The sequence below is a fragment of the Sus scrofa genome, chromosome 6 (genome assembly GCF_054392235.1).
Source record: "Sus scrofa isolate SSC_HxYL_T2T_F1_AM1 chromosome 6, Sscrofa_HxYL_maternal_Yorkshire_Landrace_v2.0, whole genome shotgun sequence".
Taxonomy (NCBI): domain Eukaryota; kingdom Metazoa; phylum Chordata; class Mammalia; order Artiodactyla; family Suidae; genus Sus; species Sus scrofa.
The window spans coordinates 141,888,957-141,916,809 of NC_139388.1; the positions used below are offsets into that span (position 1 = coordinate 141,888,957).

The 27,853-nt window shown below is 38.3% G+C and overlaps 1 protein-coding gene and 1 pseudogene across 3 annotated transcripts in view; both read right to left on the reverse strand.

The window, feature by feature from the left end:
* The window catches only part of MSH4 (mutS homolog 4), a 181,757-nt gene that overhangs the window by 102,853 nt on the left and 51,051 nt on the right, over positions 1-27,853 (reverse strand). For all 3 annotated transcript variants that reach the window (XM_084964673.1, XM_084964674.1, XM_021096463.2), the window contains 3 exons: positions 19,926-20,000; positions 10,350-10,414; positions 9,105-9,274 (listed from right to left, as the gene is read on the reverse strand). In XM_084964673.1, coding sequence (XP_084820799.1) covers positions 9,105-9,274; positions 10,350-10,414; positions 19,926-20,000 — 310 coding nt within the window. The remainder of the gene's footprint in view (positions 1-9,104; positions 9,275-10,349; positions 10,415-19,925; positions 20,001-27,853) is intronic.
* Positions 8,786-8,920, reverse strand: LOC146402848 (U1 spliceosomal RNA; annotated as a pseudogene).

Consider the following 27,853-nt stretch of genomic DNA (forward strand, 5'->3'; position numbering starts at 1 on the left):
TTGTTTAAGGAATCTCCCGACTTTTCCATAGTGGTTGCACCAATTTTACACTCCCACCCACAGTGTATGAGGGTTCCTTTTGTTACTCTTTTAAACTCTTAACAATTTTTAGCCTGGAAATTCCCAGGCTATGGGTTGAATCGGAGCTACAGCAGCAGGCCTTCGCCAAAGCCACAGCAATGTAGGATCCAAGCCGCATCTGTGACCTACACTGCAGCTCACTGCACCACCAGATCATTAACTCACTAAGCCAGGCCAGGGATCTAACCTGCATCCCCATGGATACTAGTTGGGTTCGTTTCCAATGAGCCACAACAGGAACTCCAAGCTCCAACACTTTTTAACATCTAAAATATGTGCTTAGGTGTTCTTTTAAGAAAAAAAAAACAAAACAAAACACTGCAGCAAAAAGATGGTCATTCTGATAAATACTTTGAAAGAAAAAGAAACTAAAAAATTAGAGTTTGTTATTTATTCCATTTATTTGATACTGTACATAGAAAACCCTAAAGACTTTATCACAAAACTAGAATTCATGAATGAATTCAGTAAAGTTGCAGAATACAAAATTAATACATAGAAATCTATTATATTTCTGTATACTAACAATGAACTATCAGAAAGAGAAATCTATTGTATTTCTATACACTAACAATGAACTATCAGAAAGAGAACTATCAATCCCATCTACCATTATATCAAAAAGAATAAAATATCTAGGAATTCCTGCTGTAAAGCAGTGGGTTAAGAATCCAACTGCAGCAGCTCCAGTCACTGTGGTGGTATGATTTCAATACCCAGCCTGGCACAGTGGGTTAAAGGATCTGGTGTTGTTGTACCTACCGTGTAGGTTGCAACTGTGGCTCAGATTCAATCCCTGGCCAGGAACGTCCATATGCCGTGGGTACATACATAAAAATAGATGAATAAAGGAATAAATAAAAAATAAATATTTAGGAATAAATCTAACTAAGGGGGTAAAAGACGTATTCAGAAAACTAAGACACTGATGAAAGAAAGCAAAGGAGACACAAGATAGAAAGATATACCAATTTCCTGGACTAGAAGAATTACCATTACTAAAATGACCATACTACTCAAAGCAATTTATAGATTCATGCAATCCATATCAAAATAATAGTGGCATTTTTCATGGAATAAATAATTTTAAAATTTGTATGGAAACACAAACGGTCCCAAAGAGCCAAAATAATCTTGATAAAAAAGAACAAGGCTAGAGGTATATTGTTCTGTGATTTTTTTCATATATAATGATTTTTATTTTTTTCCATTATAGCTGGTTTACAGTGTTCTGTCAATTTGCTACTGTACAGCATGGTGACCCAGTTATACATACATGTATATATCATGCTCCAGCATAAGTGACCAGAAATAGTTCCCAGTGCTACACAGCAGGATCTTATTGCTAATCCATTCCAAAGGCAATAGCCTGCATCTATTAACCCCGAGCAGCCCATCTGTCCCTCTCCTTCCCCCTGCCCGTTGGCAGCCACAAGTCTATTCTCCAAGTCCATGAGTTTCTTTTCTGTGGAAAGGTTCATTTGTGCCATATATTAGATTCCAGATATAAGTGATATCATATGGTATTTGTCTTTCTCTTTCTGACTTACTTCACTTAGTGTGAGAGTCTCTAGTTCCAACTATGTTGCTGCAAATGGCATTAATTTGCTTTTTATGGCTGAGCAGTATTCCTTTGTTTATGTATACCACTTCTTCTTAATTCATTTATCTGTTGATGGACATTTAGGTTGTATCCATGTCTTGGCTATTGTGAATAGTGCTTGAATGAACATGCGAGTGCATGTGTCTTTTTCAAGCAAAGTTTTCTCCGGATATATGTCCAAGAGTGGGATTGCTGGGTCATATGGAAGTTTTACACATAGTTATCTAAGGTACCTCCATACTGTTCTTCATAGTGGTTGTACCAGCTTACATTCCCACCAAAAATGCAGGAGGGTTCCCTTTTCTCCACACCCTCTCCAGCATTTTTTATTTGTGGACTCATTAATTGATGGCCATTCTGACTGGTGTGAGGTGGTAGCTCATGGTAGTTTTGATTTGCATTTCTCTAATAATTAGGGATGGTGAGTGTTTTTCATGTGCTTGTTGGCCATCTATATATCTTCCTTGGAGAAGTGTCCATTCAGGTCTTTTGCCCATTTTTCAACTGGGTTGTTGGCTTTTTTGCTGTTGAGTTGTCTAAGTTGCTTGTATATTCTAGAGATTAACCCTTGTCAGTTGCATCATTTGAAACTATTTTCTCCCATTCTTCAGGTTGTCTTTTTATTTTCTTTTAGGTTTCCTTTGCTGTGCAAAACTTGCCAGTTTGATTAGGTCCCACTGGTTTATTTTTGCTTTGATTTCTGTTGCTTTGGGAGACTGACCTGAGAAAACATTTGTGAGGTTGATGTCAGAGAATGTTTTACCCATGTTCTCTTCCAGGAGCTTGATGGTGTCTTGTCTTACATTTAAATCTTTAAGCCATTTTGAGTTTATTTTCATACATGGTGTGAGTAATTGACCATAGGTGTCTGGGTTTATTTCTGGATTCTCTCTTCTGTTCCATTGGTCTGTATGTCTGTTTTGGTACCAGTACTACACTGACTTGATGACTGTGGCTTTGTACTATTGCCTGAAGCAGATTGATGGTTTTTGCTTTTCTATCCAATCTGCCACTCTGTCTCTTTTGATTGAGGCATCAAATTCAGTCCATTGACATTTAAGGTGATTATTGATAGATACGCATTTATTGCCATTTTAAACCTTGTTTTCCAGTTGACTCTTTGTTTCTCTTTTCTTCTTTTCTTTTTTGGGTTGGATGATTTCCATTTATTTTTTGCTTGAGTACATTTCTTCTTAGATTTTGTGAATGTAATGTTTGGTTTTGATTTGTGGTTGCCCTAGTTTTTAAGTATGTTAACCCCTTCCTGTATCTGCTTGCTTTAGCCTGATCATCATATAGGCTCAAATACATTATTTTAAAAAAAGTCTAGATTTTCCTACTTTCCTTCTCCACATTCTATGATTTTCAAGTCCTTTTTAACATCTTCACGTTTGTCCTTTTGCTGTTCCTTGTGTTCATCATTGCTTTTACAGCAGTAGTTTTTTCCCCCCGCTTTTAAATCTGCATGCTGGATTATTTAAGTGATTGCTTTCCAATTGTGGGTTCCTCCATCTTATTTCTTCTCACTTCTTTTTTTATTTAAAGAAGCCTGTTCAGTATTTCTTTTAGAATGGGTTTAGTATTGCTGTACTCTTTCAGCTTTTGTTCGTTGGGGAAATTCTCTATTTCCCCTTCTATTTTAAATCATATTCTTGCTGGATAGAGGATTCTAGGCTGCAAAGTTTTTCCTCTCAGAACTTTGAATGTATCTTGCCACTCTCTTCTGGCCTGTAGTGTTTCTGTAGAGAAATCAACTGATAACCTTATTGGGGGGGGGGTCCCTTATAATTAACACTGTTTTTCTCTTGCTGCCTTTAGAATCCTCTCTTTAACTTTTGCCATCTTTATCATACTGTCTTGGTGTGGGTCTGTTTGGGTTCAATTTGTTTGGGGCCCTCTGTGCTTCCTGTATCTTGATAGATATCAGTTTTCTTTTGATTTGGAGTGTTCAGACATAATATCTTCAAATATATTTTCAACCCCCTTTTCTTTTTCTTCTCCTTCTGGAATTCCTATCATGCATAGATTGGCCCACTTTATATTATCCCATAGGTCTCTTATAATGCTCTCATGTTTTTCCATTTGGTTTTCTGCCTGCTGTCCTGATTGGGCGATTTCCATTATTCTGCCTTCCACATCACTAATTCATTCCTCTGCATCATTCATTCTGCCCTATAGTGCCTTTAGCTCAGTTTGGGTCTCTGCAAATGAATTTTCCAATTTTTCTTGGCTCCTCCTTATACTTTCTAGTTCCTTTCTAAAGGAACCTGAGTTACTGTTCATATCCTCTCTTGATTCCTTCAGTATTTTCACTATCTCCCTTTTGAACTCAATGTCTGTCACATTGCAGGGGTCTGTGTCACTGTTTACTGCTTTAAGTGAATTCTCCTGTTGCTTTAACTGGGAATGGTTTCTGTGCTTCTTCATCTTGCTTGGGTTTTTCTTTTTCTGTGAGTTTGGGGAAGCCAAACTGTAGTCTCAAAAGGCTACATCTATGCAAGAGTACCCTTTGTATTTTGGTGGGAGTTACTATTGGTTTTTGGTGTGGGAATTTGAATATTTGCCATCTCTTTCTTTGGTGTGAGAAGGTTATTATCCCCAGGATGCTCAGTGTGTTTTCAGGGTAGGGCCAGCAGTCAGTGCCTGGTCATTGGGCTCTCAACAGCAACAAGGACCTGCAGTAAGATGGCACAGGCTATTTCTAGTTGCAGGGCCCTGGGAAGTGGTAATGAGCTCTAGGCAGCTGTAGGTCACCTCTACAAGGTGACCAGAGCATTTGGCAGTAGCAGCAGCAGGGTGCATGAGTTCCCAGGGGATTGAGAGCAACAAAGCTTGTGTTCGATTGCAATGCCCTCCACTGAGGTGATTCAAGCCACAGATGGTGCCTGTTCAGGGACCCATAGTGGTAGCGGGCCACGACCACCACTGGAGTCAGTGATAACTGTGGTGATTTGCCCCCATCACCTGTAGACCTTGCATGAAGCAACCTGTCTCAGCCTACATAGGAGGTGCTGCAAAGGCTGCTCCTAGTTGCAGGATCCTGGTAAGTGACAAAGATCAGGCGTGCAGGTATTGCCCAGAGCATTTGGCAGTGGCAGCTGCAGGGCAGGTGTGTTCCCAGGGGAGTGAGAGCAACAGCGTATGGCGTTTGGTTGCAGAGCCCTTTTTCTTTTTTACCAACCCCTGAGGTGACTGGGGTCACAGGTGGAGCCCACTCACAGGCCCACAGTGGTAGCAAGCCATGAATCCCTCTGGCCTCTGAGACGACTGCCGTGGTGTGTCCCTGCCACCTGTAGATCATGCAAGAGGCACCACATCACACTTAGCCCCCTGATATCCTTAGCCCACACAAGAGGTGTCTGGCCACTGGCAGCCTGCACAAGAAGTTCCCAGTCTCTCCCAAACAAGCAAGAGGCCCGCAGGAATGTGCAGGCTCCAGCGCAGGGTGTTTCCTATGGTGGTCCACCCCTCTTCCTCTTGCCCACCCCAACAATGGCACCTTGTCTCTCCTGTGGGTCCAGACCTTCTCCCTCGTTCCCTCTGCCATGGCATTCCCCTCCCTAGCCCATGGCGTACCATTCCCCTGCCCATGGTGCACTGCTCTTTAACCCCTCCGGCTGTCCCCACACAGCCTGCCCCAGTCTTCTCCCCAGGACTAACCTCCAGAGCCTGAGTCTCAGCGCCTAGCCCCTGCCCAAGTGTCCAGGCTGGTGGTTCAGATGATCTGTGCAGCTCTCACTCTGCTTTGCTGTTCTCAGTCCAGCTGCTGTGTTTTCCTCAGCAACTTTGAGGTCCCTCCAACTCGGCTGGTCTTTCTGTCAGTTAAGTGGCTTCCAGGGATATGGGCTCCTTTTCTCCTTCACAGCTCCCTCGGGAATGCTAGTCCCATCCTAATTCCTTTTCTCTCTTTTTGTCTTTTATTCTACCAGTTATGTCAAGAGTTTCTTGCCCTTTTTGGAGGTTTAAGTTCTTCTGTCAGCATTCAGTTGATGTTCTGTCTGAGTCATTTTACATGTGGATGTGGTTTTTTGATGTGTTTGTGGGAAAAGGTAAGCAAGACCTCTTACTCCTCCACCATCTTTCTCCACTCCCTGGATTTACATTATACCACAAAGTGACAGTAATCAAAACAGTATGATACTGGCACGAAAAAGACACACAATCAATGGAACAGAAGAGAGAGCCCAGAAATGACACACTTACATGGGCAGTTAGCAAAAGAGGCAAGAATATACAATGGGGAAAAAAACAGCCCCTTCAATAAATAGTATTGGGAAAATCTTAATAGCTACAAGAATCAAACTGGACTAATTTCACATACCACACACAAAAATAAATCAAAATGGAATAAAGACCTAGGAGTTCCGATTGCGGCACAGCGGAAACAAATCCAACTATTATCCATGAGGATGTGGGTTCAATCCCTGGCCTTGCTCAGTGGGTTGTGGATCTGGTGTTGCCATGAGCATGAGCTGTGGTGTAGGTCACAGACGCAGCTCAGATTCCACATTGCTGTGCTGTGGCACAGGCTGGCAGCTGCAGCTCCAATTTGACCCCTAGCCTGGGAACCTCCATATGCCACAGGTGTGGCCTGAACAAGGAAGGAAAAAGAAAAAAATGGATTAAAGATTTAAATGTTACAATCTGAAACTATAGTGGAACTAGAGACTCTCATACTAAGTGAAGTTAGAAAGAGAAAGATAAATACCATATGATATCACTTATAGCTGGAATCTAATATATGGCACAAATGAACCTTTCCATAGAAAAGAAAATCATGGACATGGAGAACAGACTTGTGGTTGCCAAGGGGGAGAGGGAGGGAGTGGGATGGACTGGGAATTTGGGGATAACAGATGCAAACTATTGCCTTTGGAGTGGATAAGCAATGTGATCCTGCTTTAGCACTGGGAACTGTATCTAGTCACTTATGATGGAGCATGATAATGTGAGAAAAAAGAATGTATACATGTATGGGTTTGGATCACCCTGCTGTACAACAGAAAATTGACAGAACACTGTAAACCAGCTATAATGGAAAAAATAAAAATCATTATTAAGAAAAAAGAATAATTACCCCCCCAAAAAAATCTGAAACTATAAAGCTTCTAGAAGAAAACATGGTAAGCTCTTTGACATCAGTCTTAGTAAATTTTTTTATATGTCTCCTCATGTAAGGGAAATAAAAGCAAAAATAAACAAACAGGACCATACTCAACTAAAAGGTTTTATACAGTGAAGGAAACTATCAACAAAAGGAAAAGGTCAACTACTGAATGGAAGAAAATATTTGCAAATGATATATCTGATAAGGGGTTAATATCCAAAATATACAAAGAACACATACAACCCAATATCAAACCCATATAACCCATTTAAAAAGTGGGCATAGGAGTTCCCATTGTGGCACAGCAGAAACTAATACAGCTAGGAACCATGAGGTTGCAGGTTTGATCCCTGGCCTCGATCAGTGGGTTAAGGATCCATCATTGCCATGAGATGTGGTGTAGGTCACAGACACGGCTTCAATCCCAAGTTGCTGTGGCTGTGGCGGAGGCTGGCAGCTGTAGCTCCGATTAGACCCCTAGCCTGGGAACTTCCACATGCTGCGGGTGTGGCCCAAAAAAAAAAAAAGACAAAATAATAATAATAAGAAGAAGTGGGCATAAGATCTGAATAGACATTTTTCCAAAGAAGACATAGAGATGGCCAACAGTCACATGAAAAGATGCTCCAACATCACTAATCATCACAGGAATGCAAATCAAAACCACAATGAAACAGCACCTCACACCTGTTAGAATGGCTATTATCAAAAAGACAACAAATAAGAGTTGGCAAGGATGTGATGAAAAAGGAAGTTTGGTGCACTATTGGTGGGAATGTAAATTGGTACAGCTGCTATGGAAAACAGTACATAGATTCCTCAAAAAATTAAAAACATAATTACCATATGATCCATCAATTCCACTCCTGGGTATTTGTCCAAAGAACAAAAAGACTAATTCAAAAAATATATGCATCCCTTTGTTCACTGCATCATTATTTACAATAGTCAAAATATGAAAGCAACTTTACTGTTCATCAACAGATGAATGAATGAAGAAGTGGTATGTGTGTGTGTGTGTATATACATACTCTATTCTTCAAAATGGTTCTTCCAAAAATTTTCCTGATTTTCTCAGTGGCACCACCATTCTCAGGCTAGAAAAGTTCAGTTAGCACCAAGGGCTATATTTCACTTTACCATGGCCATAGCTACTCAATTACTAACTCATCAATTCTTTCTTCAACCTCATTTCTCTCTTCTCATATACATTGCTATCTCCCTAAATAATGTAATAGTTCAAAGTAGTTCCTCTTTCCATTGCTCCACTCAAATTCACTCAAAATATCCTCTTGATCCTTTCATTGCACATTTCCATTCTCCTTTGGAAAAGTCTCCAAACTGGCCTTCAAAGACTAAATTCTGATCCCCAGTCTCTATTTCTGATCTTATCTCTTAACTAATTCCATAAGGGAATGCCCTACTCCATCCTAACAAATTTCCTTACTCATTCCAGTTTCCTCACCCCTTTGTACTTCAGTTTGTATCACTGCCAACAGGTTCATCTCCTTTCTAGGCTATTCCATCTATTAAAGACATTCTCATCCTCTATGCCTCCACCACCCAGTCACTCTCTGACCCCTCTCACCTGCTATTTTTTCTTCATATATCTTATATACATGTGAAACTATACACCATATGTAATTTATATATTTTATATATCAATATGGATATACTTATTTGTGTGTGTTTATGTGTCTCCACTACTACAATATAAGTTCATAAGGACAGGGATTTTGTCCCGTTCATTTTATATTCCCAGTACCTAGGTCAGTGTATATATTTACTAGGATACCAATAAATTCATTCAATGAATTACTATACTAGCTCAAATGTTACCTCTTCTAGACAAAAATGATATCTCCCCCTCCACTGAAACCCTGTGCATGCATTTTTCATGTAATTCGTTCACAACATTGTATGAAGGTATGCTAATCTCCCTGCTTTCATGTAATTCTATATTTAAATTCAAAGGAGAAAAGAAGAGAAACATTATAAGATTTTGAGATTTGTTTGTTTCCCACATTTGGGGAAATCACAGGGGTCAGCACATCTGGAGTGCAATGGACAATCCTCGCCCTGAGAAAACCACCTTGGTGATCATGGTATCTCCCCTGCCAAGTAAGTATGAGATCTTTAATTTTTAAGGCTCCTTAAATGATAATATGTTTTGGCCTTATCTGTTTCAGTAACATAAAGTAAATTTAAAATAAGCATGGCTAATTACCATCAGCCAAAAAGCACAGCATGTCCTAAAAAGTTTTATTTCTAAAAAAAAAAAACAGAAAAAATCTGGCCAAGTAATTAAATTACCTGCTATGTCATCTACAATCTCTGTATATGTTCTTCTGGCTATGTCAAGAAATTCATTTATGTTAGACCTCACTGCATAGCACTTCTGAGTCCTCATGTTCAGGCATCCTTTCATGTATCTTGCATCATCATTAATTACTGTTTTAATCTTGTCAAGTATAATTCCAAACCTAAAAAATAACATTATAGGCAATAAGCCAAATGATTATTTTAATTTATAATTGACTAATAGTTAATGATAGCAAATAACAAATTTTCCCGAAATCGTTGTTTAACATTACTTGGAAAATAAATAATTAAAATATGTACTTAAAATTACAAGTCTTTTTGGTCAAGAACAAAGGTGCCCTGGAGTTCCCGTTGTGGTGCAGTGGTTAACGAATCTGACTAGGAACCATGAGGTTACAGGTTTGATCCCTGCCCTTGCTCAGTGGGTTAAGGATCTGGCGTTGCTGTGGCTGGGGCGTAGGCCGGTGGCTACAGCTCCAATTAGACCCCTAGCCTGCGAAACTCCATAAGCCACGGGAAGCGGCCCTAAAATAGGCAAAAAGACAAAAATAAAATAAAATAAAAAGAACAAAAGTGCCCTGCTAAAAACATTGTTAAAATTAAACTGTACTTAGATCTTATTCAGTATTCATGTATACTAATTTTTGGTTACATTAGGCCCTTCATGATTTAACAAGAGAATAATATATTTTTATATGTACAAGTCCTTCCAAGGAGAACAGCTAAAAAATAAATACTAAAATTGTATATGATTTCAATATTTAATGCTATTCTAATTGTTCATTAACACAAATACTCAATGTGCTATTACCATATTTACTGGCATTTATAAGATATAATGTATAATTAGATTTTTGATGAATAGTTTAAAGTTTCTGTTAACCAAGACTCAAGTAAATTTTTCCATAGAATTGGAATTCCCACTGTGGCTCAGCAGGTTAAGGACTTGACATAGTCTCTGTGAGGATGTGCATTTGATCCCTGGCCTCACTCAGTTAACTCCTCAGGTTAAGGATCTGGCATTGCTGAAAGCTGCAGCATAAGTCATAGATGCAGCTCGGATCCAGTGACCGAGCAGCTCCAATTTGATCCCTACCCCATAAATTTCCATACGCCACAGTTTCCATAAAAAGAAAAAAAAATGTTCTATAGAATGGAATTAAAGGCTTTAAAATCAGTTATAATCAGGGAGAAAGGAGCAATCTGCTATTTTATTAACAGTTGAGTAGCAAAGACCTCTTATCTTCCAAGGAACCGTAGTAAGCTCTAAATAAAGGTGTGTTGCAGTTCTTCAAAGTAATCTATTAAAGAATAAAATAAAGAGAGTTAAGGAAAATAAATTATGACATTAATCAAACAAAATCTTATTTTTCTTTTATTCATTAGCAGTAAGTTGCATCCATTAAGAAAATAATTTTTTGCTTTTTTGATAGATAAAAACTATAGTTTTAATTTGTATTTCTTTGAATAACAATGACAGCAAATATTTTGGTACTACTTATTAACTGCTTTGGTTTCCATTTTGTTATTTGCCATATTGCCATTGGCATTCCAGTATTTTCTTATGAAATTATATGTTTTATTGATAACAGAAATTAATACTTTCTGTCATTATATACATTTTTCCTTTCTTTGCCTTTGACAGTTGAAATTTGTGTTTCCTTAAATCTGCCTATTTAGAGGGATGATTTATTATCCCTCTTTCATTCAAAAAAAGATGACAAAACTTTTGAAATCTTTTGCCAAATTGCTTTCATTATATACATATATATTTGGGAATGAACTCTACAAAAAAATTCTTACCCTATTTTCATCATTTTTACTTAAAACAGCAGTTATTTCTTGTCTTTTAATACAAATTTTTTTCTTTTGATTTTTATTTTCTACAAAAATTCTATACAATCTTAACAGCTACTTTCCATTTACAGTTATTACAAAATCTTGGCTATATTCCCCCAAATCTTGGCTATATTCCTCATATTGGCTATATATCCCAAACCTATCTTACATCTAATTGTATTTCCCACTTCCCCTCTCCCCAACCACTAGTTGGGTGTCTCTGTGAGCAGAAATTTGATTTTTTTTTATTACTCAAGGAATTTATTACATTTGTAGTTGTACAGTGATCTTCACAATACAATTTTATAGGATTTCCATTCCACAACCCCAGCGCATCCCCCCACCCTCCAAAACTGTCTCCTCTGGAGACCATAAATTTTTCAAAGTCTGGGAGTCAGTATCTGTTCTGCAAAGAAGTTCATTCTGTCCTTTTTTCAGATTCCACATGTCAGCGAAAGCATTTGATGTTGGTGTCTCACTGTGTGGCTGACTTCACTTAGCATGGTAATTTCTAGGTCCATCCATGTTGCTGAAAATGCCAGTATTTCATTCCTTTTGATGGCTGAGTAATATTCCATTGTGTATATGTAACACCTCTTCTTGATCCATCCTCTGTAGATGGACATTTAGGTTGTTTCCATGTCTTGGCTATTGCAAATAGTGCTGCAATGAACACTGGAGTACATGTGTCTTTTTTTTTTTTTTTTTTTTTTTATTTTCCCACTGTACAGCAAGGGGGTCAGGTCATCCTTAGATGTATACATTGCAGTTACAGTTTTTTCCCCCACCCTTTCTTCTGTTGCGACACATGTGTCTTTTTGAATCATGGTTTTCTCTGGATTAGATGCCCAGGAGTGGGATTGCTGGATCAAATGGTATTTCTATTTTTAGTTGTCTCAGGAATCTCTATACTGTTTTCCACAGTGGTTGCACCAATTTATATTCCCACCAACAGTGTAATAGTGTTCCTTTTTCTCCACACCCTCTCTAGCACTTATTGATTGTAGACTTTTTGATGATGGCCATTCTGGCTGGTATAAGGTGGTACCTCAGAGTGGTTTTGATTTGCCTTTCTCTGATAATGAGTGATGTTGAACACTCTTTCATGTGTTTTTTGGCCATCTGTTATGTCTTCTTTGGAGAATTGTCTGTTTAGATATTCTGCCCATTTTTTGATGGGGTTGTTTGGTTTTTTGGTATTGAGCGGTAGGAGGTGTTTATAAATTTTGGAGATTAATCCCTTGTCAGTCGATTCATTTGCAAATATTTTCTCCCATTCTATGGGTCGTCTTTTCATATAGTTTAGGGTTTCCTTTACTGTGCAGAAACTTTTAAGTTTTGTTAGGTGCCATTTGTTTATTTTTGTTTTTACTGTCATTACTCTAAGAGGTGGATCTGAAAAAATGTTGCTGTCATTTATGTCAGAGAGTATTTGGCCTATGTTTTCCTCTAAGAGTTTTATAGTATCTGGTCTTATATCTAGGTCTTTAATCCATTTCGAGTTTCTTTTTGTGTATGGTGTGAGGGAGTATTCTAATTTCATTCTTTAACATGTGGCTGTCCAGTTTTCCCAGCACCATTTACTGAACAGGCTGTCTTTTCTTAATTCAAATTTTTTAAACGTTTGCAGCATACAATATTTATTTTTTATTTTTTTACATGTATACATATTTTTTCTCACATGACCATGCTCCAACACAAGTGACTAGATGTAGTTACCAGTGCTATAAAGCAGGACCCATTGCGTATCCACTCCAAAAGCAGTAGTTTGTACCTATTAACCCCAAATTCCCAGTCCATCCCACTCCCTCTCCCTCCGCTTTGGCAACCACAAGTCTGTTCTCCCTGTCTGTGATTTTCTTTTCTGTGGAAAGGTTTGTGCCATATATTAGTTTCCAGATATAAGTGATATTATGTGGTATTTGTCTTTCCCTTTCTGACTTACTTTACTCAGTATGAGAGTCTCTAGTTCCAACTACGTTGCTGCAAATGGCATTAATTTGCTTTTTTATGGCTGAGTAGTATTCCATTGTGTATACATACCACTTCTTCTTAATTCATTCAAGGAAATTAAAGATGCAAAGAAATGTTCTTGCCTCTTTTGTCAAAGATTAATTGACCATAGGTGTCTGGGTTTACTTCTGGGTTCTCTATTCTGTTCCATTGGTCAGTATGTCTGTTTTGGTACCAGTACCACACTGTCTTGATGACTGTGGCTTTGTAATATTTTCTGAAGTCTGGGAGAGTTATGCCTCCTGCTTGGTTTTTGTTCCTCAGGATTGCTTTGGCAATTCTGGGTCTTTTGTGGTTCCATATACTTTTTGGATTGTTTGTTCTAGTTCTGTGAAAAATGTCATGGGTAATTTGATAGGGATTGCATTGAATCTATAGATTGCTTTGGATGGTATGTTCTATTTTTCCATCCAAGGAGCATGGAATATCTTTCCATTTCTTTGCATCTTTAATTTCCTTGATTAATGTTTTTATAGTTCTCAGCATACAAGTCTTTCACCTCCTTGGTCAGGTTTATTCCCAGGTATTTATTTTTGTATTCCTTTTCTAATATTTCATTGGTAGTATACAGAAATGGGACTGATTTCTGAATGTTAATCTTATATCCTGCTACTTTTCTGAATTTGTTGATCAGTTCAAGTAGTTTCTGGGTTGAGTCCTTATGGTTTTCTATATATAGTATCATGTCATCTGCATACAGTGACAATTTTACCTCTTGTCTTCCTATTTGGATGCCTTTTATTTCTTTTGTTTGTCTGATTGCTGTGGCTAGGATGTCCAATACTATGTTGAATAACAGTGGTGAGAGTGGGCATCCTTGTCTTGTTCCAGAGTTTAGTGGGAAGGGTTTCAGCTTTTCTCCATTGGGTATTATATTTGTTGTGAGTTTGTCATAAATGGCTTTTAGTATGTTAAGGTATGTTCCCTCCATACCCACTTTGGTTAAGAGTTTTTATATCAATGGATGTTGGACTTTGTCAAAATGCTTTTTCTGCATCTAATGATATGATCATGTGGTTTTTTACTTTTCTTTTGTTAATGTGGTATATGATGTTGATTGATTTATATGGTGAATCATCCTTGAGTGCCTAGGATGAATCTCACTTGGTGGTGGTGTATGATCTTTTTTATATGTTGTTGGATGAATTCCACTTGGTGGTGGTGTATGATCTTTTTCATATGTTGTTGGATTCAGTTGGCTAAAATTTGGTTGAGAATTTTTGTGTCTATATTCATCAGATATTGGCTGATAGTTTTCTTTTTTGGTGATATTTTTGTCAGGTGTGGGAATTAGGGTGATGGTGGCATCACAGAATGTCTTTGGGAGTGTTCCTTCTTCAACCTTTTGAAAAAGTTTAAGGGGGATGGGTATAAGTTCCTCTTTGTATGTTTGGTAGAATTCACCTGTGAAACTATCTGGTCCTGGACTTTTACTTGTAGGGAGTGTTTTTATGACATATTCAATTTCATCTCTAGTGGTCAAGCTATTCAGTTGATCTATTTCTTCTTGATTCAGTTTTGGCAGGCTATAAGTCTCTAGAAAGTTGTCCTTTTCTTCAAGGTTGTCAAATTGGTCGGCATACAATTGTTCATAGTATTCTGTCATGGTTTTTTGTATTTCTGTAGTATCCGTTGTGACTTCTCCTTTTTCATTTCTTATTTTGTTTATTTGGGTTTTTTCTCTCCTCTCCTTGGTGAGTCTAGGCAAAGGTTTGTCAATTTTGTTTACCTTTTCAAAGAACAAGTTTTTGGTTTTATTTATTTCTTCTATCGTTTTTTTAATCTCTATTTTATTGATTACCTCTTTGATCTTTATGATTTCCTTCCTTCTGCTGACTTTAGGTTTTGTTTGTTCTGCTTTTTCTAATTCATTTAGGTGATGGGTTAAGTTGTCGATTTGAGATTTTTCTTCTTTTTTGAGGAAGGCCTATACTACTATGAACTTCCCTCTGAGCACTGCTTTTGCAGCATCCCAGAGCTTTTGAGTGGTTGTGTCTTCCTCATCATTTGTCTCAAGGTAATTTTTAAATTTCCTTCTTGATTTCCTCATTGACCCATTGGTTTTTTTTTAGTAGCATTTTGCTTAGTCTCCATGAAGTTAGTTTTTTTCTCATTTCTTTTCCTGTGGTTGATTTCTAGTTTCATGCCATTGTGGTCAGAGAAGATACCTGAAATAATTTATATACTCTTAAATTTGTTGAGGTTAGCTTTGTGCCCCAGTATGTGATAGATCCTTGAGAATGATCCATGTGCATTTGAGATGTATGTATACTCTGATTTTTTTGAATGTAGTGTCCTGAAAATGTTGATTAAGTCTACCTTTTCTATTGTGTCATTTAGGATCTCTGCTGCCTTATTGATTTTCTGTCTGGAGGATCTGTTCATTGATGTGAGTGGGGTGTTAAAGTCTCCTACTATGATTGTATTCCCATCAATTTCTCATTTTCTGTCTGTTAGTATTTGCTGTAGTTTTATATATTAACGACTGTAACATCCTCTTCTTGAATGGGTCCTTTAATCATTAAATAGTGTCCTTCTTTGTCTTTCTTTATGGAATTCATTTTAAAGTCTATTTTGTCTGATATTAGTATTGCAACTCCTGCTTTCCTGTTTTGTCTATTGGCATGAAATATCTTTTCCCATGCCCTCATTTTTGATCTATATGCGTCCTTTGCCCTAAGATGGGTCTCTTATATACAACAGATTGATGGTTTTTGCTTTTCTATCCAATCTGCCACTCTGTCTCTTTTGATTGAGGCATCAAATTCAGTCCATTGACATTTAAGGTGATTATTGATAGATACGCATTTATTGCCATTTTAAACCTTGTTTTCCAGTTGACTCTTTGTTTCTCTTTTCTTCTTTTCTTTTTTGGGTTGGATGATTTCCATTTATTTTTTGCTTGAGTACATTTCTTCTTAGATTTTGTGAATGTAATGTTTGGTTTTGATTTGTGGTTGCCCTAGTTTTTAAGTATGTTAACCCCTTCCTGTATCTGCTTGCTTTAGCCTGATCATCATATAGGCTCAAATACATTATTTTAAAAAAAGTCTAGATTTTCCTACTTTCCTTCTCCACATTCTATGATTTTCAAGTCCTTTTTAACATCTTCACGTTTGTCCTTTTGCTGTTCCTTGTGTTCATCATTGCTTTTACAGCAGTAGTTTTTTCCCCCCGCTTTTAAATCTGCATGCTGGATTATTTAAGTGATTGCTTTCCAATTGTGGGTTCCTCCATCTTATTTCTTCTCACTTCTTTTTTTATTTAAAGAAGCCTGTTCAGTATTTCTTTTAGAATGGGTTTAGTATTGCTGTACTCTTTCAGCTTTTGTTCGTTGGGGAAATTCTCTATTTCCCCTTCTATTTTAAATCATATTCTTGCTGGATAGAGGATTCTAGGCTGCAAAGTTTTTCCTCTCAGAACTTTGAATGTATCTTGCCACTCTCTTCTGGCCTGTAGTGTTTCTGTAGAGAAATCAACTGATAACCTTATTGGGGGGGGGGGTCCCTTATAATTAACACTGTTTTTCTCTTGCTGCCTTTAGAATCCTCTCTTTAACTTTTGCCATCTTTATCATACTGTCTTGGTGTGGGTCTGTTTGGGTTCAATTTGTTTGGGGCCCTCTGTGCTTCCTGTATCTTGATAGATATCAGTTTTCTTTTGATTTGGAGTGTTCAGACATAATATCTTCAAATATATTTTCAACCCCCTTTTCTTTTTCTTCTCCTTCTGGAATTCCTATCATGCATAGATTGGCCCACTTTATATTATCCCATAGGTCTCTTATAATGCTCTCATGTTTTTCCATTTGGTTTTCTGCCTGCTGTCCTGATTGGGCGATTTCCATTATTCTGCCTTCCACATCACTAATTCATTCCTCTGCATCATTCATTCTGCCCTATAGTGCCTTTAGCTCAGTTTGGGTCTCTGCAAATGAATTTTCCAATTTTTCTTGGCTCCTCCTTATACTTTCTAGTTCCTTTCTAAAGGAACCTGCGTTACTGTTCATATCCTCTCTTGATTCCTTCAGTATTTTCACTATCTCCCTTTTGAACTCAATGTCTGTCACATTGCAGGGGTCTGTGTCACTGTTTACTGCTTTAAGTGAATTCTCCTGTTGCTTTAACTGGGAATGGTTTCTGTGCTTCTTCATCTTGCTTGGGTTTTTCTTTTTCTGTGAGTTTGGGGAAGCCAAACTGTAGTCTCAAAAGGCTACATCTATGCAAGAGTACCCTTTGTATTTTGTGGGGGGTTACTATTTATTTTTGGCATGGGCACTTGGATATTTACTATCTCTTTTTTCAGCATGAGTAGGCTGTTTTCCCCAGGGTGCTGAATGTGTTTCAAGGGGGAGGAGGCAATGGATAGGAGTAGAAGTCAGTGCCTGGTTGCTGAGCTCTTAGCAGCAAGGACCTGCAGGAAGATGGCACAGGCTATTTCTAGTTGCAGGGCCCTGGGAAGTGGTAATGAGCCTTAGGCAGATTTACAAGGTGCCCAGAGCACTTGGCAGTGGCAGTAGCAAGGTGAGTTCCCAGAGAAGTGAGAGCAACAACAGGTAGTATTTGATTGCAGTGCCCTCCTCTGAGGTAACTGGAGCCACAAGTGGTGCCTGTTCAGGGACCCCTAGTGGTAACAGGCCATGCCTGCCTCTGGAGTCAGTGATAACTGTGGTGGTTTGCCCCTGCCACCTGCAGCTGACACAAGAAGCACCTCATCCCATCTAGCCTCAACAGGAGGTGCTGCACCAGCTGCTCCTAGTTGTAGGTTTCTGGGAAGGGACAGTGATCAAGCACCTGGGCACTGGCCAGAGCATTTGGCAGTGGCAGCAGCAGGGTGGGTATGACCGCAGGGGTGTGAGAGCGACAACAGGTGGTGTTCTATTGCAATGTACTCCTTTCTGGTGCCCTCTGAGGTGGTTGGGGCTGCAATGGTTCTTGTTCAGAGAGCCCTCATGGTGGTATGCCACACCCACCTTTGGAATAAGAGATAACTGTGGTGGTTTGCCCCCACTACCTGCAAACCATGCAAGAAGCACCCTGTCTCACTTAGCCCACACAGGAAGTACTGCAAAAGCTGCTCCTAGTTGCATGTTCCTGAGAAGTGACAGTAGTCAAGCGTTTGGGAGCTGCCCGGAGCATTTGGCAGTGGCAGCAGCAGGGCAGGTATGTTTGCAGGGGTGTGAGAGCAACAACAGGTGGTGTTCCGTCACAATGCCCTCCTCTGTGGTGCCCTCTGAGGTGATCGAGGTCACAAGTGATGCCTATTCAGTGACCCCCTAATGGTAGCAGGCCACACCCATTTCTGGAATCAGATATAACTTTGGTGGTTTTCCCCTGCCACCTGTAGACCATGTAAGAAGCACCCCATCTCACTTAGCTCATGCAGGAGATGCTGCACCATCTTCTCCTAGTTGAAGGGTCTTGGGATAGGACAGTGATCAAGTGTCTGAGAGCTGCTCAAAGTGTTTGGCAGTGGCAGCAGCAGGACAGGTGTGTTCCCAAGGGAGTGAGAGCAACAACGTGTGGTGCTTGGTTGCAGTGTTTTTTTTTTTTTTTTTTTTTTTTTTTTTTTTTTTTTGCTGACCCCTGAGGTGACTGGGGTTAGGTGACTTCCCAGGGTGTGGGTTCTTTTTCTCCTTCACAGCTCCCTCTCAGGAATGCTAGACCCATCCTGATTCCTTTTCTCTCTCTCTTTCTTTTCTTTTGTTCTACCCAGTTACGTCAAGAGTTTCTTGCCCTTTCTGGAGGTTAAAGTTCTTCTGCCACCGTTCAGTAGATGTTCTGTGCGAGTCATTTTATGTGTAGATATGTTTTTCAGACGTGTTTGTTGGAGAAGGTGAGTACAACATCTTACTCCTCTGCCATCTTGATCCTTCCCCACTTTTTTTATTCAGCATACAGTATTTAAAAATGGATGAAAAAAAATGGATGAGAAGATCACCATTTGGAATCATCAGAGTTACTGCAGGTAAGAATCATTAATAAATACCAAAATTAATGGGTGAAAGTGTGATGGGGAAGAGTGTATTTATGCAGTCTCAAAGTATCTCTTCACAGATTACTTATACTTTATAGTGAAGTAACTGATCAAAGTCAGTATCACCGAGAAGGGAAAAAGGACTTCATGTGCCTCTTGAAGTGATATACTGAGAAAGATACAACATTGTTCAGAGTATTACTGCCAAAAACATATAAGCTGAATTTAATCATGAGGAAATAATCACACAAATTGGGGAATATCCTATTAAACAACTGACCCTTACTCTTTAAGATGTCAATATCACAAAAGACAAAGAAAGGCTGAGAACTTTTCAGTTTAAAAAGTATAAATAAACAAGACATTAAATATAATGTATGGTCCCTGTATCAGAAAAAAATTCCAAAAAGAACATTATTAGGACAACTGGAAAAACATAAATATGGGCTATATATAATACACAGTTGAACCTTCAACAACGTGGATTTGAACTGTGTGGGCCCACTTACAGCTGGATTTTTTTCAACAGTAAATACCACAGCACTACACAATCTGCAACTGGTTGGAGCTGCAGATGCAGAACAGCAGATATGGAGGAACTGCAGACATGGAGGAATTCTTGCAACTTACTCTAAGTATGAAATTTTTTCAAAATAAAAAGTTAGGAGTTCCCGTCGTGGAGCAGTGGTTAACGAATCCGACTAGGAACCATGAGGTTGCGGGTTCGGTCCCTGCCCTTGCTCAGTGGGTTAACGATCCGGCATTGCCGTGAACTGTGGTGTAGGTTGCAGACGCAGCTCGGATCCAGCGTTGCTGTGGCTCTGGCGTAGGCCGGTGGCTACAGCTCCGATTTGACCCCTAGCCTGGGAACCTCTATATGCCGCGGGAGTGGCCCAAGAAATAGCAAAAAAACAAAACAAAACAAAAAAAAGTTAAAAAATTGAAGCTAGACATGTTTTATACAATATCACACATATAAATTACCTTTAAAGGATCCACAAGTTCCAAGGTATGTTTTAGGTATATTAAATTGGTTATCTTTGATTCAGCTGCATTAACCTATTAAGACAAAAATCCAAAAATGGACATCATAAATATTTAATATTTGAATGGATTTTCCTGTTGAACATTCTATAGTTACCATATTCCATACATTTTTATTTATCAACCGAGGCAGAATGATAGCTAGACAATGGTTACAAATTACTGACCCATCATGATAAGCCTAATGCACTAGTTTCCTATAAGTCTGAGAGTGAGAAGAGTCCATCTTATTGTATCCAACTTTCATTTATTTCTATTTCAGTGCTTTGGGTCCAGCTTAACCCATAGTAGCAGTAGTAGATATGATTCAATACTGACTAGCACTATGAGACTAAGTTTAAGTTTAAAGGCAGAAAAGGTATTCGTGAATGAATGGTATTTTAAAAATTGAATCCAAACTTACCAGTTACAGAACAACATGAATTTCCCTCATTGTTCCAGTTTATGCAAGTAAAACAATTTTCATAAATCCAGTGGTCAAAACTAACTATAGCCTTTCAAAAGAAAAGAAGATCAACATTCTAAACTTCAGAAATAAACTTTTGGGCTTTTGGGGGGGGGGCTGGGTAGTTTTTTTTGTGTTTTTTTTGTTTGTTTGTTTTGCTTTTTAGGGCCACACCTGCGGCCCGTGAAAGTTCCTAGGCTAGAGGTTGAATTGGAGCTATAGCTGCCGGCCTATACCACAGTCACAGCAGTGCCAGATCCAAGCCACATCTGCAACCTACACTACAGCTCATGTCAACGCCAGATCCTTAACCCACTGAGCGATCCTAGGGATTGATCCCACATCCTCATGGATACTAGTCAGGCTCGTTACCACTGAGGCACAATGGGAACTTCCAAATAAACTTTTTATAAATCAAACTGTACCATCCCCAAGGCCAAACACTGGTACTAAACCTGGGGAAATAAGTAATGTTTGTGAATGGACTAATTCACCAATACTGACAAGGAGTTTTAGGATATTACACTTATAACATAGGTGCTTGATAAAGAGCTGTTTCTTTTTGAAGCCTCTTGACCTATATCCCCATTGCACAATACCTGGACTGTTCTGTGACTATATGGATCAAATTAGAAGAAATATTAAAGTGAATGTTGTAGGCCACAAAACAAGTTACCTCATGCTCTCTTATGATGAATCTCTGAAACCAACTGAAAGACTAAAAATAAATAAATTTGACCAAACACAAGACAGCTACCATTACTATTACCAAAGGAGAATATCTTCCAAAAATAGCTAAGATGCCCTTGAAAAAGAACAACATGGAAGGACTAATTCTAATAAGTATCAACTTATAATAAAGTTTAGGCTAATTAAGAAATTGTGGTATCAGCCAAGAGACCAATGGAAGAGAAAAGAATCTAGAAAGAGACTTAGTCATTTATGGGCACTTGATTTATGACAATGGTTGACTATGGAGCAGCAGGGAAAGGAAAGTCTTTCTTATAAATGGTGCCAGGTGCCAATATGATTAGGAATCCATATGAAAAGAAATGAAATGTGGTCCCTTTCTCACATCACATACAAATATCAATTCTAGGTGGGTTATATGTATAAATATAAAAATTAAAATAATAAAACATCTAGAATACAGCAAAGAAGACTATCTTCATTACCTTGGGCATTCTAACCAAACTTTTCTAAGTTTTATAATTGACGATTTGGCATATATTAATCACAGGCCCAAACTAACAGCCAAAGTTGATTTACATCTCCCCCATGGGCTAGCTTTTGTAAGTGTACAAAAATCGTATCACAAACACACCAATCAAAAAGTCCACCATTTGTGTTTTGCTCCCTATCAAATAGGGGATATTCCCACTTAACAATTTCCTACTATGTAGTAATAAAGGTTTTTGTGATATTTTCCCCTCACTTTTCCACCTCCTGAGCAACCATGTTTCCTCCCTATGTGACCCTACGTGGCATACTTCTTTCTCTCAGGACACAGCAGTAACAACACTGGATCCTTAACCCACTGGGCCATCAGGGAACTCCCTAAACTACATTTAAATTAAGAACTTCTAATAAGTCAGACAGAGAAAGACAAATACCAAATTATCTTATTTATACATGGAATCTAAAAACAATCCAAAAAATCAAGCACATAAATACAGAATAGATTGGTGGTTACCAGAGAAAGGGTGTAGTGGGGGTGGGCAAAATGGGAAAAGAAGGGCAAAAGGTACCAACTTCCAGTTGTAAAATAAATAGGCCATGGGGATGTCATGTACAGCATGGCACTGTATTACGTATCTGAAAGTTGGTGAGAGACTAGATCTTAAAAGACATCACAAGAAAAAAAATTATAATTATGTATAGGAATTGATGTTAAATAGACTTAATATGGTGATCTTTTCATAACATATACAAATACAGGATCATAAAATAAAAGAATTTCTATTCATCAAAAGACACCACTGACCCAGGAAATGTTCTCCAAAAACCAATTTTGAAAAACTAGAATTTTAGGGCAAATAATCTATTTGAAAATCAATTCCAGGAAGTATAGGCAAGAGAGTGAGCAAGTAAAAAAGGGAAAGGAAGAACAGTAATACAGAATGCAATGATGATCAGGTTACCAGTGCAGTAGAATTGTTGACCAATTCTACTGGCAGCCTCTCAGAGATGGTGAGAGGAAGCTTCAGAAGCTATCTCCAGAGGTAAGGAAAATGAGATATTTGCTCACCAACTCGTGTTCAGTATTGGTCAAGATCTTTTTCTGGGGAAACAACTCCTTGATTATTCTCCAGTCTTTCCTGCACCCAGAGAAAGTTCTCAGGCAGAGAGTTTTGGCTGCTTTCTCTGAGAAGCCTTCCTTGGACAAAAGTGAACACTAAAGAGATGTGGGTGGCACATCAACAAAATCTAGTCCACAATAGAGTAAAAAAAGAGCCAACTACAGCGTGGGAAAAGATATTTGCAACACACAGAACCAATAAAGGACTTATTTTAAAAGAAGCTCTATAAATCAAGAGAAAAATGGGCAAGACTTTCACAAAAGAAAATACTCAAATGGTCAATACACATAGGAAGGGGTGTTCAATCTCATTAACAGGAAAATGCAAATCAAAACCACAATGAAATACTACTATCTACCAACCACTATGGCTAAAATTTTTAAATTGACAATATTAGGTTTGGGAGAAGAGCAATGGAACTCCTCATATACTCCGGATAGAGTGTAAATTGATACAATCATTTTGAAAAATATTTTGGCAAACATTTTGCCATTATCTGCTAAAGCTGAAGATAAGCATACCTCATAACTCAGAAATTTCATCCCCATACACCCAATAAAAATATGTCCATAATTATATTGAGACAGATATAAAATTAATAAGCAGTATTATTTCTAATTGCTAAAAATGTCAACAACTCCAAAGTCCAACAACAGTGAAATGAATAATAGAATATTCATACAGTAAATTATGTAACAATGGAAATAAATGAGCTATAGTTAGATGCAATGTGATAAAATCTTATAAACAAAATGTTGGCTAGAAGAATCCAGGTATAAGAAACAGACACTGGGAGTTCCCGTTGTGGCGCAGTGGTTAACGAATCCAACTAGGAACCATGGGGTTGTGGGTTCAGTCCTTGGCCTTGCTCAATGGGTTAAGGATCCAGCGTTGCCATGAGCTGTGGTGTGGGTTGCAGACGTGGCTCGGATCCCGCATTGCTGTGGCTCTGGCGTAGGCTGGTGGTTACAGCTCCGATTAGACCCCTAGTCTGGGAACCTCCATGTGCCGCGGGAGCGGCCCTAGAAAAGTCAAAAAGACAAAAAAGAAAAGAAAAGAAAAGAAATAGACACTGGAGTTCCCACTATGGTACAATGGAATTGGCAGTGTCTCTGGAGCACCAGGACAAAAGTTTAATCATCAGCTTGGCACAGTGGGTTAAAATACCCAGTATTGCCATGGCTACAGAACAGGTTGAACCTGCAACTCAAATCTGATCCTTGAATCCATATGCCACAGGGCAGCCAAAAAAGAATAAAAATAAAATAAATAAATAAATTGTATTTATATGTACATATAAATTATACACATACACGCACGCACGTGCGCGCACACACACACACACACACACACACACTGACTGAATCTTTATATGTGAAGTTTTAAAAGGAACTGGTAAAACTAAATTATAAAGAAAAACAAGAAAGTGATTAATAAAAAGTGATCTCTTTTTGAAGGGAGGTAGAGAGTAATGAACAAGAAGGAGCAGAGGAGTTCCCATTGTAACTCAGCAGATAAGAACTTGACTAGTATCCAAGAGAATGTGGGTTTGATCCCTGGCCTCACTCAGTGGGGAATCCAGTGTTGCCACAAGCTGTGGCATAGATCATGGATGCAGCTGTGGCAATTCACAATTCAATCCCTAGCCCCGAGAACTTGCATATGCTGTGGGTGTGGCCCTAAAAAGACAAAAAAAAAAAAAAAAAAAGGAGCAGAAGGGACATTTTTGAAGTATAAGCAATACCTGTTTCTTTACTTGAGTTGTCATCATATGGATGGTCCCTTTGGTAATGCCTGAAGACGTTTTAGCTGTGTTAACTGGGGGTAACAGATTCCACTGGTATCTAGTGGGTAGAAGTTATGGATGCTACTAAACATTTTAGAATACACAGAACAATAAAAGAATCATCCAGTCCAACATGTCAACAGTGCCAAGGTTGAGAAATCCTGCTGCAGAGGAGTTGCCTTACTCTAATTACACAGGTACTCTCTTAAGCTCTTATATCATTAGTGATCTTCCTGCTGCTTCTTCTCTCTCACCAATCTCGCCCTATCTTTCTGGCTTTGAAAAAGTAAGCTTCTATGAATCCTATAGTTGCAAGGTACTAAATGTTGCCCAACCATAGGAGGAGGGAGGCAGATCTTTCCTTGAGTGAGTATTCCAAATGAGTATAACCTTGAGTGACACCTTTACTGCAACTTGTAAGACCCTAATCAGAAGACCAAGCTAAGATATGCATAGACTCCTGATCCACAGAATCTGTGAGATAATAAATATTTATAGTTTTTAGGAGTTTCCTAGTGGCCTAACCATGAAGGATCCAGTTGCTGCTGTGGCATGGGTGAGATCTCTGGCCCAGGAACTTCCACATGCTTCAGGAGCGGTGGGAGGGGGGGGAGTGGAGAAGTGGAAGATAATTCTCCTGGTCTTTCAAATTTTTGCATCTCTTGTGAGCAAAGACAATTTGCCTTTGTTCTAGACAGTCTTTTCAAGGATGTATGTATACTGACTAGCCTTGAATGACACAGTGCCTCCTTCTAGAGCAAAGGGAAGGCTTGCTTACATTTGGGAAGATAAACACAATATCTCCCTGAAGGACAGCAGGCAAACATGCTTACTGCCCATTATAAAAGATTCAGGTTCCCTAAGCTCAGCAATTCTCTTCTGCAAGACAAAGAATGTATATGTGTACATGTATAACAATCACTTTGTTGTACAGCAGAAATTATTACAACATTGTAAAACTTCAATAAAACTTTAAAAATCAAAAAACAAAAAAACACTGCATGTGCAGGTTGTCACCTAGCCCTCTTCACACCAAGAAAATGCCAATACTCTATTACTGTGAGTATAAAGTCCTTTCTCCCTGATCTAGGGGTCTGTGTCTTCTGTCAGCATTTATGAAACTATGGCAGGCTAACTTGTTAGCTTGCAAGTAGAGTTGAATATCAGATCCCTTACAGTTCTTGATAATGCTTTGATGTAATGGCTTTCTTCTTTTTTACCAAAATCTCACAATGAATGATAAATTCCTTTGAATTAGAGACTTAATTCCTACCAAATCCCTAGCACTCATCACAGGGCTTAGTAAAGTAACTTACTGAAATAATTAAAGAAGGAGCCATGTACTAGATATCTATATGGAAGTCTGAAATCAATGGAAAAAAATCAAGTTTTTCAAAACAAAGCAAAGAAATAGATAAAAGCCTGAAAAAAATTATTTAACATCAGAGTTTCCAAAGGTGGGAGGAAGTATTTTGGACATGTATAATGGAAAACACAAATATTCTCTCTTTTTTTCTTTTTTTTTTGGCTGCACCTGAGGCATGTGGAAGTTCCCAGATCAGGGATCAAACCCACAACACAGCTGTGGCCTGTGCCCACAGCTGCAGCAAGGCCAGATCCTTAACCTACTGTGCCACTAGGGAACCTGCTACATAAACATTCTTAATGCAATAATTAAAAAGGGAGTTCCCATTGTGGCGCAGTGGTTAACGAATCTGACTAGGAACCATGAGGTTGCAGGTTCAATCCCTGGCCTCGCTCAGTGCGTTAAGGATCTGGTGTTGCCATGAGCTGTGATGTAGGTCGCAGACACGGCTTGGATCCCGCATTGCTATGGCTCTGGTATAGGCTGGTGGCTACAGCTCCAATTCGACCCCTAGCCTGGGAACCTCCATATGCTGTGGGAGCGGCCCTAAAAAGAAAAGAAAAAAATATATATATATATAAAACCAGAAATGATCTAATGCGAAAACATGTACACTGACCCTTGAACAACACAAGTTTGAATTACATGTATCCACTTAAACAAGTATTTTTTTCAATACATACATGTACTGTAGATGTATTTTCTCTTTATCTTCCTTATAATTTTCTTAATAACATTTTCTTTTCTCTAGCTTACTATATTGTAAGAATACAGTATATAATATACATAACATATAAAATATGAGTTAACCAGCTGTTTATGTTAGCAGTAAGGATTCTGGTCAAGAGTAGGCAATCAATAGTTAAGTTTTGGGGAAGTCAAAAATTATGTGAGGATTTTCAATTGTTCAGAGAGTCAGCACCCCTAGACCCTATGGTGTTCAAGGACCAATTGTATATTACTAATTTTTATTGCTAGTAACACCGAAATATTAATATGCGTGACTGTGTAATACTATATATTACACAAGTTGACAACAAAGAGACTGTTCTCAGGTATAATCTGATCATTAATTCTTTACTGTAGTAAAATTGAAACAAACAAATCCTTTGCTTATACACTGCTAAGAGCTGAATTGGTAAAAAAAGGTATGTTAAAATTTAAACACTCAGTACCTCAAAATGTGATCTTATTTGGAAATAAGGTCATTGCAGAGGTAATTAGTTAAGATGACATCATACTCCAGTAGGGTGTACTCCTAATTCAATATGACTGGTTTCTTATAAAAGAAAGCCAAGTGAAGACACAGACACAGGGAGACCATCATGTGACAAGAAAGGGAGAAATTAAAGTTATGTAGCAGCCAGTCAAAAAACACTAAAGACTGTCAACAAATCACCAAAAACTAGGAATAAGCAAAAAAGGATTCCCCTATAGTATCCAGAAAAAACACAGTCCTCCCAACATCTTGATTTTAGATTTCTAGCCTCCAGAACTGAGACAATAAATTTATCCTGTTTGAAGCCACACAACGTGTGGTATTTTGTTTCAGTAGACCTAGGAAACTAATACACATGGTAATTATTAGTACAGAGTAGCCATTTCCTATTCCTATGCTGCACTGCATTTTTCTGTGTTAAAACACGTCATTCATAATACAGCTGTCCCTTAAGTCATTTATTTTTTATTTGAAAATATCATTCAAAGCAGAATATCCTAAGGGTAGTGCCCTGCATTTATATTCATAACTGATTATTCATTTCTAAGACTCTGAAAGTCCTAAAACATTTAATGGCTCCAAAAACACGGCTAAACAAGTACAGAGTTTTTAAAAAGTTAATGATACACATCAGCAAGAACATTCCAAAAGTAAAGTGGAGAAATCTCTGCATATACTCAAAAATAATTTTTACTTTAATATAAACACTATGATTTAATATTAGTTGTCAGGGTCCAAACAGGAAGAAGATA